Raw genomic sequence first — 21,485 nt, 5'->3', positions numbered from 1 at the left:
CTCTCTGAGTTATCTCTCCATCTGCCTTCTTAGCACATGTATTGGTGATCCTCTCTGTTTTCCAACTCCCTTATGATCTCTTCCCTGATCTCAAGGTCCATATCTCTGGCTGTTCATTTTGCTGTTGTATGCATGGTATGCTATGTATACTGTTGGTTGTACAGTGTGCCATGGATAGGTCATTGTAGTTTTAGCTGTTCAGTTAAGAGACATTCGGGTTGTTTATAAGTTTTGGCTGTTACTGTGTCTTAGTTACTGTTCTCTTGCTAGGAGACACCATGACCAAGGCAACTTTTTTGTTTGTTTGTTTTTTGAGGCAAGGTTTCTCTTGTAGTTTTGGTGCCTGTCCTGGATCTCGCTCTGTAGACCAGGCTGGCCTCGAACTCACAGAGATCCACCTGGCTCTGCCTCCCAAGTGCCGGGATTAAAGTCATGTGCCACTGCCGCCTGGCTACCAAGGCAACTTTTATAAAGGAAAGAATTTAAATGGGACTTGCTTACAGTTTTAGAGGGTTTGTCTATGATTGTCATGGCTAGACAGAGCTGGTGCTGGAGTAGTAGCTAAGTGCTTTACGTTCTGATCAGCAGGTAGAAAGCAGAAAGAGAGACACTGGGCCTGGAGTGGGCTTTTGAAACCTCAGAGGCCATCCCCAGTGACACATCTCCTGCAAGGACCCACCTCCCAGTCTTTCCTAAACAGTTCAACAACTGGGGACTAAGCGTGCAGATATATGAGCCTATGGGGACCATTACCTTCAAACCATCACCCTCTCAATGGTTCAATGAACATTCACGAACATGTGCAAGCCAGCTAGTTTTCTGTTGACTTGACACAAGCTAGAGTCACTTAGGGAGGGGGAACCTCAATTACGAAACTGCTTCCATATCGTCCTGTGGGCAAGCCTGTGGTGCATTTTTTAAAGTTGAAAGGTTGATGTGGGTGGGGGCCCAGCTCACTATGGGCAGTGCCACATCTGGATAGTGGTCTTGGGTGGTATCAGAAGGTAGGGCTGAGCAAACCATGCAGGGACACCCAGTAAGCAGCATTCTTCAATGACTTCTGCTTCAGTTCCTGTGCAGATTTCCCTCAGTGAGGGACTGTTAGCTGGAAGTGTAAGATAGAATAAACCGCTTCCTCCCCAAGTTGCTTTTGGTCATGGTGTTTTATTACAGCAGTAGAAACCCTAGGACAGTATGTCCTTGAAGTCTCAGCCTGCCCTAGACGCTTGCACAATGTTGTTCCTCTAAGCGAAGATAAAAATTCTCCTTATTTTTGTTTGCTCACTCTTAGGGTTCTACTTACACATAGTTCAGGGAAGCTTGGATTTCCCAAAGCTGGGGTCTCAAGGACTCCTCCATCACATTCTCACTGCAGTTTTCCCTAACCTGTCCCTAACATCCTTTAACCTAACAAATCCCCAGCATCCTTTAGTTATATGCTGATGTTTCTCTTTGTATCACTTTTGGTATTCTGACAAAAGGGTCATACCCTGTAGCCTCAGATGACCTCAAACTAGTGATTCTCTGTCTCAGCCTCCTGAATACAGGGGCTAGAGGTGTATGCCACCTCGTCTAGCTTTGATTTACATTCTGTGAGGCTCATGTTGTTCCAGTGTTCATGCTTCTGAAGACTCTGGGATAAGTGATGAAGTGAACTTTGTGAGCCTTTCAATACGTGATGATGATAGCGGCGGTGATGCTCACAGCACTGAGCGAGAACACTTAGTAAATAGCACTCACTCTACCCTATAGTTGGTACCTGTGTGAGCAAGAATTAAGCGGTGAGATGGATTTGAATCTTCTGTCTCTCATTTTCCCCCGTGTGTATTGTGTTTCAGTGTGTGATGAGCACAAGGAATTCAAGGATGTAAAACTCTTCTACCGCTTCAGAAAGGATGACGGTACCTTCCCGCTGGACAACGAAGTGAAGGCCTTCATGAGAGGACAGAGGCTGTATGAAAAGTAGGTCCACTGCCATCTTATCTTGACTTGGAAAAAAGGAAGCGGGCTCTATCTTTCCGTTGCTGGCTTGTTAATTTATTTATTCATTTTGAAAAAGGATCTTACGCTGAATCCAAGCCCTCTATAGCCATAGGATGACCTTGGATTTCTGACCCTTCCGCCTCTACCTGCTGGGATTACAACTGTGTGCCACTCTTCCTTGTTGTATACGGTGCTGAGAGTAGAACACGGGGCAAGTGCTGTATCACCTGAGCTTCCACAGCAGCTCACCTGTCTGTCTTTTACCATGTCAACTCCAGTGGGGCTCTTTCATGTGAGCTGCTTACATAACCGTTCCTTTTAATAGGAGAAAACTCTGTCATATAGTTAGTTATCTTTCTCTTCACCAGAAGTCAAAGTTGGTTTCATAAGCGCCTTAATTCTTTATCAAAATCGTATTTCCGGTACTTACAACCATCGCACAAAACTCCAGAAGTGAGAACAGAAGGGTGCCCTTTGACGTTTGCCGTCAAGTGACGCCCATGGCCTTTTCCTTATTTGATTAGATGTGACTGTTGCTGAATCTCAGGATTCAGTCTTGTACATGCTGTGCATGGGGGAAGGATGGGGTCATGTCAGGCGATCAGTACTGAGAGCGAGCGAGCAAGCGAGCAAGCGCTTCATGGAGCAGGATCTGCGAGGACTGTCTCTCAGCCTTCTGGAAGCTGAAACATGCCATCCATAGCACAGGAGTAGTCAGTTGACAAGTCTGGAGCCTCCCAGGAGGTATGTCTCAGCGCCAGTCTCCTGTCCTCTGGCCTCTCACTCTTCTAACCATCCTTATTTTTATCCAGGGCAACATTTTTAGAAAGGATCTCGGAGACAATGCCATTCGTTTAATCCTGGCTGCCTTGCAGGGCTTTGAACATTCTGAAAACACATATTTGTCACATAAAAGATGCACAAGTGTCACCTGCTATACAGTGGGTGGCAGGGGGTGGGTGTAGGGGCTACAGTGAGGGTTTAGAAGCCAGACAAAGGATCAAGAGGATTAAGAGCTAAGATTCAATGTTAGTTGTGAACACAGGGCTTGCATGTGCTTGGTGGATTCCAGCACTGACCTCCCTGCCAGCTACATTTGCATCTCTTCCAGCCTGGCCCACCTGTGCCTAGCCAATTATATAGTGAACATTTGCTGAAAATTATAAATAGAGGCCAGGGATGTGTCTCAGATGTACACGGTTGCCTAACATGTGGAAGACCCAGGAGGAGGTAGAGAGGGACCATGGATTTGGTTTTTTTGTTTGTTAGTTTGTTTGGTTTTGGTTTTTTTTGTGTGTGTGTGAGTTGACCAATATTCCAGGGCTCTCTGTGCCTGCCATTTACTTTCTTGTCACTAATACTCAGTGTCTCAAGTTACAAGTGAAGTTATTTCTCCAGATTGCTTGTGAAATCAGGACGAGGACAAAGATATTTAATATGTATTTGACCCTAAGTGGCCCAGCTGCGGCCTCACAGACCTTGGCCTCTGCTTCTGGTTGCTGGATCATGTTTGGAACAAACTTTGGAACCATTGAACTGGACTCTTCCGTTGTATGCATTCTCCTCCTTTTATAGGGGATCTTTGTATGAATTTCAGCACATTCATTATTTTCTAAGTTTCAGATACTTTTATAGCATTAAAAGTGATAGTTGGCATAAGATACCTTATTTACATTTTTAGAACTGAAGGAATTTTTTTTTCCTACCATATTTTCCATAGAACCCTTCTTTGGGGGTGTCTCTAACATTTACATATGAATGTCTTTCGAGATAAGTGTTCCTTTCATTATTCTCCTTTTAAGATAATAACAGTAGGTATTTACTGATTGCAAAATACTCATAGGAGAGCCTGAGGAGTAGAGGTTATTGAATTAGTATAGCATGGCCGATTTAGATATTGTCCCTGTTTTATGGTGGGGGAAAGGGACAGGCATGGTATGTCTCCTGTCCATGGTTCAATTAATAAATCACAGCTGCAATTTGAATCCAGAAGCCTAAATCCTAGCAGTGTTGCCACTTGGCTGACAATAAGTCCTAAATCCTTTTCATTTCCCTTTATTGAGATCACATGAGTGAATAAACATTTACTCCAGAATACAGCTTACTGTAAAATGTGGCAGAGGATTTGTAACTTGTCAAGGTAGAGAATTTTCTGTAAAATTTTATTGACATTGTACTGGGACCCACAGACAGACATAAGCATAAGAAGATTCTGCTTCGGGGCCAGTATCCCTGGTGTTCTCTAAATAAGAACCTTGATGTGGATCTGACCTTCATGCCTCCTTCCGAGGATTAGCTTTCCTGGTACCAGAAGGAACCGTGCAAGCTTCCAAAGGAGGGAGGTAACCAACAGTCCTACCCAACGATGACGCCGATGAACCACATCAACCACCAGCATGGCACCATTACCTAAGAGTGCAGCAGTAGCCAACAGCTCTCTGATTATACTCAGTGAGAAAGGAGTCATGCCTGGTGCTAGAAGCCTAGCTAAGTACTCAGTGCTTAGTGAAGTTGTGGTGACTGGAGGAAAATCTACAACCACTGATTTATTAAGCCAGCACAATCCCTATCAACAACCTATAAACATTTGTCCTTATACCTACAGATAAGTGTTCTCCTTATCAAGGAAATTTCTCTTTGCAACAGACAGAGACCACTAGAAATGCAAAACCAATCAAAATGCAGAGTTGTGGAGCTCAGTCCCCATGGAATACATCTACAAAACACTCTGATTCTAAGGCTCCGGGAACATTGCGGAAGAGGAGTTGAAAAGATTGTTAAGAGCCAGAGGATCAGGGAGCTTGCTGTGAGATGGTGTCTTTTAGGAAGGTCAGAGGCTACATCCATAAAGTCTTGCCAATGTGACAGCCCCGATGTGAACTGAGCAAGGATGACCCCAGTCAGTGAACATGCCCAAGCGGGCGGGAGAAAAAAGCTCACAAGGCCTCGACCCTACACAAAGAATTATAATTAATCCAGGAAACCTAAAAGTGGGAGAAGCGGTCTTCCCCGGAGAAAAGCACACCAATTGGTTGTCCAGTTCTACATGGTCAACCCTGAGAACATACATACAGGTCATATTATATGAACTGAGTAGGGTATATTTAGAAATATATATGCGTATACATATACATATATGCATGCATTAACAATTAATGAAAGAAGAGGCCATGAATTTTTTTATTCATTAAAAATTTTCATTTATTTTATATCCCGATCACAATTTCCCCTCCCTCCACTCCTCCCGTTCCCTCCCCCTTCCGTTCTGCTACCCTCCCCACATCCACTCCTCCTCCATCTCTGTTCAGAAAGGGGCAGGCCTCCCGTGGGAGTCAACATAGCATGGCACATCAATATGAGGCAGGAACAAGCTCCTCCCCCTGCATCAAGGCTGGGCAAGGCAACCCAGCATGGGGAACAGGTTCCCAAAAGCCAGCTCAAGCACCAGAGTCAGGTCCTGATCCCACTGCTAGGAGCCCCACAAACAGACAAGCTACACAACAGTCACACACATGCAGAGGGCCTAGGTCAGTCCCAGGTAGGCTTCCTAGCTGTTGGTCTAGAGTCTGTGAGCGCCCACGATCTCAGGTCAACTGTCTCTGTGGGTTCCCCGGGTATGACCTTGGCCACCCTTGTCTCGTACAATCCCTTTTCCCTATCTTCAGCAAGATTCCCAAAGTTTGGCCCAGTGCTTGGCTGTGGATCTCTGCATCTGCTTCCATCAGTTACCAGATGAAGGCACTCTGATGACAATTAGGGTAGTCATCAGTCTGATTACAGAAGGCCAATTCAGGCACCCTCTCCACTATTGCTAATAGTCTTAGCTGGGGGTCATCCTTATGGGTTTCTGGGAGTTTCACTGGTACCAGGTTTCTCCCTAGTCCCAAATGTCATCCCCCCCACCACCTCAAGACATCTCTTCCATTACTCTCCCCCTCTGCCCCACCCCTAACCAATCCCTCATGTTCTCACCCCACACACACACACACACACACTCCGGGCTCACCCCCAGTTTACCCAGGAGATCTCTTTTATTTCCTCTTCCCAGGGAAATCCTTGCATGCCTCTTTGGGCCCTCCTTGTTACCTAGTCTCTCTGGGGCTGTGGATTGTAGCCTGGTTATCCTTTACACCTAATATCCACTTATGAGTGAGTACACACCATGCTAGTCTTTTTGGGTCTGGGTTACCTCACTGAGGATGACTTTTTTCTCTAGTTCCATCCATTTGAGGTCATGAATTTGAAGGAAAGTGGTAAGTAGTATATGGGGAGGATTTGGGGAGAGGAAAGGAAAGGAGAAGCATTGTAATGTTATAATCTTACCTAACCTAGTTGTTGAAGAGAACACTTTGAATTAACCTTGATCGTCTTCAAATCTAGGAATGACTTTTCAGTTCTAGTTTCACCTGATTTAATGTAGAGTTATTTTCCCTCTATGTCTGGTGAATATCCTATTTGTCTTAGGTGGGCTCTTTCGTTGTTCTTTTATCCAAAGGACCTTGGCTTTCTCGGCAGTAAGAATTCTCTCTCCAGCCACCAGCCTCTTTATCCTGCTTAGGGCTTTGGACCTGACTGAAGAATGGTAATGGATGAGCACCCTCAGATCTGCGGCTTCCCACTGCTTGGCTCCGTTTTTCTCTTCTACATGACCAAAGAGGAATCAGAGGGCAAAACCATCTCCAGGGGGCCAGGGCCCTTCTGTGCGTTTTATCTTCTCTGCCATGTGTCCCAGGATGGTTCTTTTGTTCTTCCTCAGTGCCCGGCACAGTGAATATTGTTGAATGTACAAAGAATTTTCTGAGTTGTTTCTGGGAGCCTCTGAACTCCTGGCATGAGAGAGCTGCTTAATGACAAGCGACAATAGCCAGCCTGTTTACCTTGTCTGGCCTCTAGAGCTTACAAAGCATCTTTTTTTTCTCTCTCTCTCTTTTTCCCTGTTTTTGTTTTTCAAGACAGGGTTCCTCTGTGCAGTCCTGGAACTCACTCTGTAGACCAGGCTGGCCTCGAACTCAGAGATCCACTTGCCTTTGCCTCTGAGTACTGGGATTAAAGGCAGGTGTGAGCCACCACCGCCCAGCACAAAGCATCTTATACATTGTTATGCTTGACTTCCCTTACAATTTGGAGTGATATACCCAGCAGGTATAATTAATTCCATTGTAAAACTGGGGACATGCGATCTAGAGAAATTGAAATAGTTAATATAGACCCTCAGATAGAGAGCTAGAGATGTTTCTTAAACACTTCTGGGGCTGGAGAAATAGCTTCGCAGTTAGAAACACTTGCTGCTCTTCCAGAGGACCCACATTTGGTTCTTAGCACCTACATCTGGTGGCTCACAGCTGCCTGTAATTTCAGTTCCTGGGGACAAGATGCCATCTTTTGGTATGTGCTGGCACCCCCATGAACATGGCATGCACCACACCACACACAGAAACACAAACATACACACACTTGGGTGTACATGCACCCCTAAAAACAAACAAACAAACAAATAAATAACTTGGCAGGAGGAATGCCTTTAAGGCTTTTGTGTGGGGCTGGGAGGATGCATCTGGGTGTATGCAATTGTGTATGGAGGCCAGAAGTCAGCTTCAGGCATTTTTCTCCCTGTCTGTTCTTGGGGACTGTCTCTCACTGAATCCGGAGCTCATCGATGGGCTGGACTGGCTGCCCACATGCCCCAGGGACCCTCCTGTTACCACCTTCCCAGCACTGGGGCCTTTAAGGCGGGGATCTGAACTCAGTTCCTCATGCTTTCCTGGCAAACATTTCCCTGAATGAGTCAACTAACTCCCCAGCACATCTTTAAGCCCATCTTCCTCTGTTTCCACCTTGCAAATGTTTTTTTCAGACTGAGATTGGTCGGTTGGTCGGTCAGTTCATTGGTTACTCAGGTTGTTTGTTTGGAGATAGGTCTATGTAGGCCTAGCTGACCTCGAATTTCCTATGTAGACCAGCATGGTCTCAAACTTCCGGCTGTACTCTTGCCTCTGTCTCCCAAGTGCTGGGATTATAGCACGAACCCAAACTGATATCTTCAGTTCTGCAACTTGATTCAAATTTTAGCTTGAAATATTTTCAACTATTTGGCAAACTGTAACAAAACATTTTCCATTATGCTATGGACATCTTCAGTTTAATAGGCAGCCTGATTAGTGGTTTCACAGAATCTTTTTTTTCCCCCCTTGGCTTGAGACAGGGTTTTGTTATATAGCTCAGGTTGGCCTTAAACTCACATTCCCCCCGCCCCCCCCCTTTTTTTTTTTCCTGAGACAGGGTCTCACTCTATAGCCATGGCTGTCCTGGAACTCAATATTTAGACTAGGCTGTCTTCAAATTCAGAGATCTACCACCTTCTGCCTCCCCAGTGCTGGTATTAAAGGTGTGCACCACCATACCCAGCTGCTACATAGAATCTTATAATAATAATAATAATAAATATTTCCTGCCTTTGTATATTTGAGGTGTCCAATGATTTTGATACTACTGGGTTAAAAGTTATCTTTCACCACTGTTTATGTGACCAGGGTGACTTTGATACTCAGTCACTCATGTTAAGAACTGTTGCTGGGCGGTGGTGGCGCACGCCTTTAACCCCAGCACTCGTGAGGCAGAGGCAGGCGTATCTCTGTGAGTTCGAGGCCAACCTGGTCTACAAAGTGAGATCCAGAACTGGCACCAAAACACCACAGAGAAACCCTGTCTCTAAAAAAAAAAGAACTGTTCACATGGGGCTGGCGAGATGGCTCAGTGGTTAAGAGCACTGACTACTCTTCTAGAGGTATTAAAGACTACTGGGGTCCAGCCTCTAATAGTCTTTTTCCCATGGTTCCAGAAGAGACGCTACCAGCAGCAAGAATTAATCTGAGTGAATGAATCTAAGTACATCGAGCTCTTTAGTCCATTAACTTTATTCTTCTGAGTCAAAAATCTATCTCCACCGCTTCAATTCTGTTCTCATACTTAGCTCCTTTCTTGCTGCTATCTCTCTACATTTTTCTGCTGTACTCTCTAAATTCCATTGTAATTCTCCCATCTAGTTCTTCCCCATCCTCCATCTCATTTCACTAGTCCTCCCCCAAGTCTCTGAGGCTTTCAGTTATAGACCCACACAGAGCAGCAATTCTCTGGCCCAAGCAAGGTCACCAGACTTGAATTCTTACAGGGTCATTGTTAGTTTTTTAGCTGCGTTGTGTTCTTACCCCGCAAGGAAATGCCACGAAACACGACAGAATCCGCTAACAAAGAGTTTTATTAAAGGTAAAGGGACAGAGAGTGAACAGGCCTGCGGGAAACACGTGTGTGGAGAAGGGGAAGCCAGGAGCATGGCGCCTGATTTTAAAGGCTGGGCGTGGACAGATCAGCGTCACTACTACACGCAAGCGCGTAGATCACATGGCCACGTTGCGCGCTTACGTGGCCAGTGAAACGTCACGCATCTCGGTCCCGCGAGATGCCCTGACCCGGAAATGGCTATCCTGACCTGGGCCTGGCTAGGCGGAAGTGTCCGCCAGGCATATGCGAACACGCCTGACCGTGGGGGCGTGTTGTAAATCTTTCATTCCTGACTCTTTTTTTTAAAAAAGAAAAAAAAATTGTGGTTGACTGGGTATGGGGGCGACGTTTCTCTCAAAGACTGCTTCCAGCTGAATAGTGGGCGTTGGTTGGCTCTTGGGGGCAGGGGGATGAGAGAGTATCTTATGAAGTCCTGGAATGATGGTGGGCAGGTCCTGGAATGAAGTTCTGCCGTCCCCTCGTTCTGCAGCTGTCCATCCGTGCTGTGGCTGAGAACCTTCCGTGCTGTGGCTAGGAACCTTCTGTTTGACAAGATACTGTTGACATAGAAAAGACTTAGAGAGAAAGAATCATTATTATTTTATTTTGGAGTTTGTATTTGTCTGAGGTAGATCTGGCTTGTCCAGATAAAGACATGTGATATTTACCCGAGGTAGATCTGGCCTTAGTACTCTGCTTAATTTTTATCTGAGACAAGCCTTATTAGAGGTAGTTTATTTAAGGCACCTGTTTCCCTTATTAGGTTAGCACTTAGGAAACGCAGGTGATCAGTTGCTGAGTATTGAAGAATGATAGATTATTGTATTACATTATTCCTTACCGCCTGGATATTGATGGTCCCTTTTTGCCTCCGGCTCTGTGTGGCCCTGGTTGGGAAATGAAGGGGTGATACCTTATTCCTCTGGAATTGGTGATGGCCCGTAGCGATGGTTGGGTCAGCTGCGATGGGAGGCATTCTCCTAGCTTTGAGTAAAGGAGCTGCTGGCGCGTCTGGGATGAGGCGAATATGTGGAGCGAAAGAAATGGACGCTCCTACCTTAGCTAGAAGATCCCTCCCCATTAAAGGTACAGGGCAGCTTGGCACCACTAAGAATGTGTGTGTGAGAGGGATGCCCCTGAAAATGCAATTAAGTGGTGGTGTCTGGTGAGGTAGATAAGGCTGTCCCCCAACCCCGACAATAGGGAGACGAGCAGGAGAAGTGGGCCCCCAAAACTCTCTCAGGACAGAGTAGGTAGCTCCGGTGTCCAAAAGGAATGAGATGGGGCGCCCATTGACTTTTATAATTACCCTAGGTTCCCTGTGTGAGATGGGAGTGGCCGGGGCGGAAACCGGGCAGCGTCAGTCCTCGCTGTAAGCCAAGCCTACAAAGTCAGCTGGGGGTTGGTCTTCATCTGGCGTTCCTATGTCGCTTGGGACATTAGGACAGTCAGCTGACCAGTGACCCTTTTGGTAACAGTTTTGACAAGGCTTTGTCGGTGCCCTTCGTGGGCCGGCGGTACAAGCCCGGGCCCAATGGCCTTCTCTCCCACACTTGAAACAGGGACCAGACGGCTTTCGGGGAGCCGGTCGGGCAGTGCTTGCCAGCATCTGGCAGCTCCTTCTATGGGCTTTTTCATCTCTACCATGGTACACCTTAAATGCTATCGCCAGCATATCTGCCTGTGGAGTTAGAGGGCCATTCTCCAAACGTTTAAGTTTATCCCTAATGTCAGGGAAGCTCTGTGAGACAAAGTGGGTCATTAGCAGCTGCCTGCCCTCAGGGCTCTCTGGGTCTAAGCTAGTGAACTGAAGTAGAGCCTTGGTGAGCCGCTCTAGGAAATGAGATGGATTTTCGTCCTTATCTTGAATAACCATTTTTAGTTTTTCATAGTTTACTGGTTTTAGGGCAGCCTTACGGAGACCTGTCAGGAGACAGGTAATAAACCTATCTCTGGCTAGACAGCCACCCTGGGTGTTATAATCCCAGTGTGGCTCCCGGTCAGGAACCGCCTCAGCTCCTGGAGGGTGTGAAAGGTTAGTTTGATGGATTTCGTCTGCGTGAATCCTAGCCTGCTCCCAAACCCGCCTGCGCTCCTCAGGAAGTAAGTTATTAGAAAGTATCATGAATATATCATGAAAGGTGAGACTATAAGATTGAGTTATATATTGAAACTGTTTAATAAATGCAGCAGAATTAGAAGTATAAGAACCCAGCTTACTTTCTATCTGAGAGAGTTCTGCTAGAGAGAATGGAACATGAACTTTAATCAGTCCATCCACACCAGCCACCTCTCGCAAAGGGAGAACAGTGGAAGGTTTTGGATGGCTGGAATCCGGCAATTTAGCAGCCCGAGAGCGGGTAGTAGGAGGAGTGAAGTTTGGAGCTAGGGCAGGGCCTTTGGAACTGGCTGCTGCCGAGGAAGGAACAGGTTTAGAAGAAGAATCCGGAAGAGGAGCGGTAGGAACGTTAGTTCTAGGAGCCGGAGCTGGAGGCCGAATAGGTGGAGGTTCGTTAGCAGGATCTAGAGTCAGAGATTCCGGAGTTAGAGAATCCTCCGGTTCAGGCATAGCTAAGAGCATATGAGCAGGAGAGAAGGAATCCAGAAGAGACGGTTTAGCACTGAGAAAGAAAAACGCAATTATGTACGGAAACTCTTTCCATCTGCCTGAGAGCTGACAGTAATTAGATAACTCCCGTAAAATATCGGGATCTAAAGAGCCGCTCGGCGGCCATTTTTTGTTGTTTTCTAAAGCATACTTTGGCCATTTTTTAGAACATAGACGAATTAGCTTAGGAATCTTTATGTGAGGCATTAAACTGAGAGGTTTTAAAGCTTCAACCAGACAGCCTAACGGAGAGGAAGGAGTAACAGGGTTGGAAGCCTTGTTTCCCATGTCTGCAGCAGAGAGGCAGAAAAAAAATAAAAAAGAAAAAAAAAACAAACGTGATCCGGAGCCAAGGCCCCAGGCGTCCCCAAGGCCAAGGACGGATACCGGGCACAAGCCGCTCCTTGGCTCGTCAGCCACAGAAGCGGGGACCCCTGCCACGTGAGGAAAGGATTCCCCGGGAATCCAGACAGCGTCTGCCGCTTCGTCAAGTCGGATGAACGCGTCGGCCCCACGTGGCCCCCAGGACGCACCCAACGGCGGTGGTCCCAACGCGAGATATATCTCAGGCTGCAGACGTGGGAGAGGGCTAGAAATCTCAGGCCTGCGATAGGGGCCGACCGTAGCCAATGAAGACCGTGGCCGGGGGTTCCCCCGGTCTCAAGAATAATTGTGAGGCGCCGGACGATCAACGGTCGTTCTCACAAATTCAGGAAACCGTTTACGCTGGCCAAAAATGGGGGGACTCACCAATCGGAGAAAGCGGTGTTGCATGTAATTTTTGCGGTCAGGCGAAATGGAGAGCGGTCTGTCGCGTACGGACTAGAGTGTTGCAGTCTCCGGTTTACGGGCTTCCAGGCGCAGGGCGCCTGGAAGCGCCCGCTCGGTCTCGGCACCAAATGTTAGTTTTTTAGCTGCGTTGTGTTCTTACCCCGCAAGGAAATGCCACGAAACACGACAGAATCCGCTAACAAAGAGTTTTATTAAAGGTAAAGGGACAGAGAGTGAACAGGCCTGCGGGAAACACGTGTGTGGAGAAGGGGAAGCCAGGAGCATGGCGCCTGATTTTAAAGGCTGGGCGTGGACAGATCAGCGTCACTACTACACGCAAGCGCGTAGATCACATGGCCACGTTGCGCGCTTACGTGGCCAGTGAAACGTCACGCATCTCGGTCCCGCGAGATGCCCTGACCCGGAAATGGCTATCCTGACCTGGGCCTGGCTAGGCGGAAGTGTCCGCCAGGCATATGCGAACACGCCTGACCGTGGGGGCGTGTTGTAAATCTTTCAGTCATCAAGGCAGATAAGAGTTTACCTCAGGCCGGGCAGTGGTGGCGCACGCCTTTAATCCCAGCACTCGGGAGGCAGAGGCAGGCGGATTTCTGTGAGTTCGAGGCCAGCCTGGGCTACCAAGTGAGTTCCAGGAAAAGGCGCAAAGCTACACAGAGAAACCCTGTCTCGAAAAACCAAAAAAAAAAAAAAAAAAAGAGTTTACCTCAGGCAGTGACCATCATGCTTTCTTTTCCCACCCAAAAGGGGAGTGGCTAAAGGCGGTGGGGTCAACTAAGAGTTAAACTCGGTTAATAGATCAGAAAAAGGGAAATTATGTGCTCAAACTATGTTCCTAGAAGTGGTTAGGTAAAATGTTAGGAGTCTATAATGTTAGAATAAATCATGAGTAAATTAAAACGGCCTATATTTCTTTAGGGCTCTATCTGCCACTTTCTGGCAGGGCTGGGGTATCTAGGCAGCTGTGGCACAGCTTGATGCACCTGGTATGCAAAAAGCCCTTTGTTCTAAGTTCAATGTCAAAAGGGAAGTCTACAGATACCACTAAGGCTGTGTAAGGAAGGAGGGTCTGAGCTTAATTTGCACAAGAAACAAAGCTGTGTACGTAACTGTGTCCTCCTGGCCTAGTCAGTGTCTCCCTATGGATATTTGCCTTAATTCGGGAGACTGGCAGGTGGTCTGGAATGCTTATTCTGTCTGCTGTTTATCCTTGGATGTTTGAGAGGTATCTCAGATAAAATGCTTGTATCTGGAGCTGGCCCTGGCCTTGGATGCTAGCGAAAGGAGATATCTGATTCTAATGCTAAAAAAAAAAAGAGAAACAATAAACCTGGAAGAAGGAAGCCTTGCCTGTGTGACAGTCATCCAAATACCTTAATTGTATAGGGAAGAACTATGCCCAAAGAGCAATCAATCCACACTGTACTAGGAATGGAAAAGCTACAATAGCACACAAAAAAAATTTATTGCAGGAAAACAGCTTGATATTCAAAAGCCAATCACCAAGACTCCTTGAGCCTTGGCTTTATCCTCTGGAAGACCCTTGGCTTCTTCCAAGTATTAGCTTTTGCCACAGTCAGCGGAATTTCTACTTCATACTTCTGTGGCCCACAACACAGATGGCCTGGGTTCAATTCCCAGCACCCACGTGGTGGCTCTCAACTGTCTGTAGCTCCAGTTCCAGGGGACCTGACACCCCCACACAGACGTACCTGCAAGCAAAACACGAATGCCCATAAAAACAAAAAAAGAACTGTTAACTTCTGACTGCAATTTTGCCATACTTCCCTGCCAGCAAGTTTACCTGTAACCATTCATGGGAACTTGTAGAAGATAAGAAACCCTAGGTCAAAGCTGGGCAGTGGTGGCGCACACCTTTAATCCCAGCACTCGGGAGGCAGAGCCAGGCAGATCTCTGTGAGTTTGAGGCCAGCCTGGTCTTGAGTAAGATCCAGGACAGGCACCAAAGCTACATAGAGAAACCCTGTCTCAAAAAACCAAAAAAAAAGAAAAAAAAGAAAAAAAAAAAAAAGAAACCCTAGGTCAGGACTGTTAAGATACAGTGCAGAGAGGCCTTCGCAGCTTTGGACCAAGGCACCCTGCAGCGAGCGAGATACACCATGCGGGGGTGCAGTGGATGGCAGCATGGCCCGGTGGAAAATTACTCACACGGCAGATGCGCATCCACATGGAAAGTTTATTATAATAGAGTGGGAACAGAGAGATGGGGCGGAGTAGGGGGAGGAGAGAAAGGAGAGCTGAGGTACGCGCAGCCTCGTAGAGAGGAGAGAGGGAAAGGGGAAGAAGAAGAAGGAGAAGGAGAAGGGGGTGGGGTTTCCTCTTAAAGGGGGCTTTACGTCAGGATGCCTACCCAAGGGGCAGGGCAGAATGCCAGCAAGGACATGACAGCTGCTAGTTTATGACTCTTAACAGTGACAATGGGCAAAGTCCCATCATGTGGCCGGTTTGGTTCCCGCAGACAGCACAATGGCTGGTGACCATTGCATATGCACACAGTGGGTTGTGTACAGAAGAACCCTAAGCCTGGAGGCCTTGATGGTCTTCAGGCCACCCTGCTGTCCGTCCCAGACTGAGACACTCTGTTTGCAGGCTAGCAGAAAACAGATCTGCCTTTCTGTTAAGAAAAGGGACAGTGTCTTCCAGGCCCATTTGCTCTGTGAACCCCCTTGAGAAGCCAGTCTGAACAAAAGCTGCTTCAGTTTGCAGGCCTTGAGGAAATGTGAGAGGTCTGTGGAGAGTTGTCTCCTGATGGCCACAGTGCACAAATTAATTGAATATTGTGGCTGATCGTTAGGGAGCAATAATTACCTCTCAAACGTTTGTTTGTTTGGAGATTGGTTTTAGCCCAGACTGGCTTGGTACTTGCTATGTAGCCCAGCTGGTCTCAAACTCACATAGATAGATAGATAGATAGATAGATAGATAGATAGATAGATAGATAGATAGATAGATAGAGACAGACAAACAAACAAATAAATAAATAAATGAGATAGGGTCTTACGTAGCCTAGACTGTCCTGGAAACCATTACATAACCAAGGCTGACCTGCTCCTCTCCTTTTACCAATGCTGGCAATACAGGCATTCACCACCATTCCAACAGAAAACTTTTAAAACGGAAGTGTTTTTAAATGGCTATCCTCGCTTTTCATAGGGTATTTAAAAAACGTGGACTAAGTAGGCGGTGGTGGCACATGCCTTTTATCCCAGCACTTGGGAGGCAGAGGCAAGCGAATCTCTGAGTTCGAGGCCAGCCTGGTCTACAGAGCAAGTGCCAGGACAGCCAGAGCTACACAGAGAAACCCTGTCTCAATAAACCAACCAACCAACCAACCAACAAAACAAAACAAAAATAAAATGAGAACAAAAATTTAAGTGGTCTTGGGGTATGAGTCCTTTGCCATAAAGCCTGCATCTGGGTTCAACTGCCTTGCCACATTAAGAAAGCAATTCGTATTTAAAATAGAAAAATGAATTTAATTACTGTTTTGGCCAAAACTGGGGGCACGTTCTCAGTCTGTCTTCATCTTGTCCGTAGCAGTGCAGAGTGAAGAGTTCCCACCTTGGCTTTTTATTTTCAGTTTTTGAGACAGGATCCGTGTAATCTAGGCTAGCTTTGAACTGTCTATGTAGTTGAGAATGACTTTTCAAGCTCTAGTTCCCCTGCCCCTGCTTCCTGAATACTAGGATTACAGGTGTGCTCCACTATACCTGGTTTCCTATGGTGCTATGCACCAAACCAAGAGCTTTGTGCATGCTAGGTAAGCTCTCTACCAACTGAGCCACATCCTTATCCTTTAATAGACTACTCAAAAAAAGTGTGTGTGTGTGTGTGTGTGTGTGTGTGTGTGTGTCTATGCATACTCACGCATGTGTGTGAGCACACCAGTGCATATGTGCCCTGTTGCTCATGTAGAGGTAAGAGAACAGTCTCAGATGTTGGTCCTGGCTCTCCACCTTGTGTGAGGTGGAGTCCCTTGTTTGCAATTGCATACGTCATGCCAGCTGATCCCTGGGCTTCCAAGGGCTCTCTTGTGTCTGCCTCCCACCTTGCCTTAGAAGCTATGGTATTTCGTGCACGTGCTGCTGTGTCTGTCTGGCTTTATGTGGTTCTGGGGACCCAAGGTCAAGTCCTCACATTTGCATAGCAAACACTCACTCACCCACTGAACCATCTCCCCAGGCCCTTTAATAGACTTTTAAATGAGCCTGGGAAAAGTGTCACTTGGTTTACGCCAAGTGGCTGTTAGAAACTCCATTTCCCTCCTTTAGGAGGGATGCCACTTCTGCCTGGTGTGTCTTCAGTGAAATTAGAGCTTCGTTAATATGCAGATCAGGCAACAGCCATCTGTGCTTGTCAGAAGTCATCAGGCCAAGGTTGTCATCCCCAGCTTTCTAGCTCTGGTTGGTTGTTTAGAAATGACTTCATTTAAAGGCAAACAAGTGGCCATTTGAACAGGAGACCAAGTCCAGTAAGTGGAGACTGATGGGGTTGCTAACTTCTGCTAAATGCTCCTCCATGCGCTGGAGTTACTTCTCTGTGGTTACTTTCGATTTGATAGAGTGGGGGATAAATTCAGGATTTCTGAAATCAAAGGAGGGTGGGCCAGAGTTCCTTTCCTGTCACTCGCTGGCAGATCTCCTTTCTAAGTCTGTTTTTTCTTGTGCTACGGGAAGAAAGTGTCTACCCTACAGCTGCATCATGAGGCCCAGCCTAATGGAGTCTCATCTACAGTAGGACGTTTGTATTTTAACACATAGGGTATTTTTCCATGTATATTAAATGTGGCCTAGTAATTACCCAAGCTAAGATTCTTGGCCTGTGTGGAATATTTCTGTCCATCTTTCAGATCATTTCTCTCCCTATTTCCAAGGTCCCAAAGGCTGACCTGTATGAACGACCTCAACAGACTTCGTGGGCTCCTGCCTTTTCGTCTGGCTCCATCAATGGGAGGCACTGTGATGAATTCTACTGCTCCCAGCCCACTGTTGAATGGCCACAGTGGTGGGCAAAGAGCCCTCTCCTGACATCTGTCTTCTGGGCCCTATATAAACCCTCTCCCATAACCACAGGGCTAGTGATATTAATGATCATGACCGACCCAGTTGGCTAGACCTGAGACTCATCACCCCTCCTAGTTTTCCTTAGCCCTCCTCTTGGTTGTAGTAGCTCCTTGATTACACACTGTCTTTCTGTTATATTGCTATGTTTGCCATTTATTCATTTTGAGAGAGTCATGTGGCCCTGTGTCTTAGTTAGGGTTTCCATTGCTGTGAAGAGACGCCATGACCACAGCAACTCTTAATAAGGAAAACATTTAACTGGGGCTGCCTTACAGTTTCACAGGTTTAGTCCATTATCATCATGGTGGGAAATATGGTGGCGTACAGGCAGACATGGTACTGGAGAAGTAGCTGAGAGTTCTACATCTGGATCAGCAGGCAGCAGGAAGAGAGAGCAACCCTGGGTCTGGCTTGAGCTTCTGAAACCTCAAAGCCCACCCCCGGTGACACACTTCCTCTGGTAAGGCCAATACTCCAATGATAATGCCACTCCCAATGAGTCTATGGGGGCCATTTTCATTCAAACCACCACACCCTGGTAGCTCCAAACTCAATGTAGTCTCCTTGCACATGGCCTGAACCCCTGACTCATCTTCCAGTTGCCACCATGCTGGGTTATGAACTAACTTTTGTTAGCACATTTATATGATCCTGTTACTTCCTGACTGGACCCTGCTTGGTCAGTCCTTGGATCAGAATGGAGATCTTAACTCCTTCCAGTTCAGGAGGGCTGAACTGTCTATTTCCTATAAATGGGGAAGCCACGCGTTGGTGGTCTGTTTGTCATTTTTGTTGTTTGTATTTTCACTGATTGTGTATCTTGAATATTAAGATGGTTGAAACTGACATGTGGTCCACTGACTAGTTCATCTCTCCTGTATCACCTTTGGTTCCATGGTACAGCGGGCTCTCCAAGGTAGCTGTAATGGGTCTCGGGTTTCTGTCTCTCCAGCATGACTTGATCTTGGAATTTCACTATCCAATGCAAATACCCTCCCCTAAATGTTCCTTGAAAAGGGAACTAGATAAATGAATGTGTGGTCATTGTTATTTAGGAAAGGAAGCAACAGGCAGTTCCCTTTCTCTCTTCCCTAAGCTGTTCATAGTGTTCATATTGGAATGAAACAAGAGTTTTGCTCTTCTTGGGCCATTCTGTTCATACTTATTAGTTGTAGTTTCTGCTTATGAATATTCAAAAGCTGTGACGACTAACCACAGCCAACCCTCCCCCCAACAGCCTTGTTATATTCTTGGTGCAATCCTAATGATTTCTCACATGCTTCACTTGAGTCTTCTAACTTCTCTAGGAAGGAGGCATGGTCACCATCAACTCACAGGTGAGGAAAGCGAATTAGAATTGAGCAGACTAGCCGGGCGGTGGTGGCACACGCCTTTAGTCCCAGCACTCAGGAGGCAGGGGCAGGCAGATCTCTGAGTTTGAGGCCAACCTGGTCTACAGAATGAGTTCCAGGACAGCCAAGGCCACACAAAGAAACCCTGTCTCAAACAAACAAACAAACAAACAAAAAACTGAATAAATAATAATAATAAATAAAGATAGAAATGAGCAAACTAAAATACTTGAAGTCTTTCTGTTGTTCAAGACTGATCCTGGGGGCCAGCTATATGACTCAGCAAGTGAAAGTACTTGCTATGCAGGCCCAAGGACCTGAGTTCAATTCCTGGAGCTCACATAAAGGTGGAAGGAGAGAACCAATTCCCCAAAGTTGTCTTTTGACTTCCTTGTGAATGCTTTTACATGTGTACCTCCCATACCTCTAATATTAAATAAAACTAACAACAAAAAGTTATTCTGGCCAAAAGTTGCTTATGGCATAGGTTCATTCCTTTTTCATAATTGGAATTAGAAAAAAAAATATGTGAGCATAAAGAAACCTGTACTCACCCCTGGAGTATATACTCTTGTTTATTAATAAAGTCCAACTTTGCTTCATACTAAAATAACAACAACAACAATAATAATAATAATAATAAGTAATGTCAATGATAATTTTTAAAAATTAGATTTGCTTGCAGTTAACCTATGGAAGATGAAGAGCATTTCCAGGGTGCTTTGAACACCCCCTCCCTTTTTTTAAACCTAGCTCTCACTGAGTGTCCTGGAGTCCATCTGGAAAATATTTACAAAATTCTTTCTAGTGAAAACCCACTATTGTTGGATAAAGAAGGTAGGGCAGTGTAATCAGCATTCAGTGTCTGAGGGAAAGAACTGTCATGGAGCAGGAGGGGTTAGGGGCATATTGAAACGAGGCAGAAGAGGATGTTTGAGGAGTGGTACCAGTGGACCACACAGCTGGATCTCTCACAGCAGACGGGGACTCTTCCATCATCAACACTTTAAGTGGTACTGATTCCCTTGGCTGGTGGCTTTGTGCGAAACATCGGGATGATGGGAAGACTGTGTTGTTGCATTGTTTTTTGGGCTTTGTGTGCTAAATGAAAACATCCATGCTTAATTACAGTCCCCTCATGCGGGGCTTGGGAGCGACAACAAAGGCATTATTCTGCCAATTGGAAAAAGAAGCACATTGGCAGCACTTAGTCATTTTAGAGCATGCCCCCCCCCCCAAAAAAAAAAAAGAAAAATTATTTTCTACTATAAAGAAAGCAAAATCCAACTATTATTTTAACATTTACTGAAGCTAATTTGCAGCTAAACTTTGACGATGAACTGGACTGTAATATCCATAAAGTGCATATATAGTTTAGTGGGGAACAGAGCACGTGGTTACCCTGTGGAGCCACTGTTGAAATATTTTTAAAACATCTCTATAGTCCACTCTGGCTTAACATCCTAAGCAAATTAGCTTCGTCATTTTCTAGAGTATGAAACTTTTTTTAAAAAAAAGTAATTTAGCCTTTAGGCCATGGCAGCCATTTTCTGGTAACTCAACCCAAATGACAAACACAAAGGGAAGGAAGAGTGGCACCCAGTGTCTGTTCTCCAGGCTTTTTAGGAAACACGGAGTTGGTCCTCTGGCCATATGCTTGCGACTCTCCGAGAAGGGTGATACTGTAGACCCCAAGGGAATGCACACTGCTCAAAAAAGCAATGCCCCTTAAGTGTTACTATGGCAGAACAGGGAGAGCGGGCAATGCCGCTCAGCATGCCATGGGGATCATTGCAAACAACCGAATTAAGGGTAAGATCCTTGCCAAGAGGAGAAATGTGCAGACTGAGCCTATTGAGCACTCGGAGACAGCTTCCTGAGATGGGTGAAGGAAAAAAAAAAAAAAAAAAAAAAAACGATCAGAACAGAGAAGGAAGGCAAAGAGAAGGGCGCATGGAGTCAACAGCCTGCTCCACCTGCTCTGTGAGGACTGACAGGAAGGAGCCTGGGCTGCTGGAGCCCGTTCCCTGGAAATGCATGGCTTCATGGACAAAAATGGAAGGATCTAGGCTCTATTATTTTGTTTTGTTTCTGTAGACCAGGCCGGCCTCGAACTCAAAGAGGTCTGCTTACCTCTGCCTCCTGAGTGCTGGGATTAAAGGTGTGCTCTCCCCCCCCAACCTAACCCTTCTAGATTATATTCTTTTGTTAGGTAATCTAAGTACTTTGGTTTCTCTGTTTCAACCGTCACCTCCCTCCAGCCCACCCACAGCAGATTCTTGGCTTTTTAGTTATCCTGCACAGTTTGGACTATTGTCCAACCTCTGCAAGTCAACTGTTGGGCGGGAGGCAGGGGTGCTGTGTGTACCACACATTATGGTAAGTGCTTTA

General features: G+C 46.2%; 1 protein-coding gene across 1 annotated transcript in view; it reads left to right on the top strand.

Annotated features, from left to right (window-relative positions):
- Deptor (DEP domain containing MTOR interacting protein) overlaps positions 1-21,485 on the top strand; it is a 152,426-nt gene that overhangs the window by 52,197 nt on the left and 78,744 nt on the right. Inside the window, exon 3 of the mRNA XM_059247656.1 lies at positions 1,839-1,962. Coding sequence (XP_059103639.1) covers positions 1,839-1,962 — 124 coding nt within the window. The remainder of the gene's footprint in view (positions 1-1,838; positions 1,963-21,485) is intronic.

The sequence above is a fragment of the Peromyscus eremicus genome, chromosome 20 (genome assembly GCF_949786415.1).
Source record: "Peromyscus eremicus chromosome 20, PerEre_H2_v1, whole genome shotgun sequence".
In the NCBI taxonomy this organism is placed as follows: domain Eukaryota; kingdom Metazoa; phylum Chordata; class Mammalia; order Rodentia; family Cricetidae; genus Peromyscus; species Peromyscus eremicus.
The sequence above is the reverse complement of the archived record's forward strand: the minus strand, read 5'-3'. Positions and strand labels throughout refer to the sequence as shown.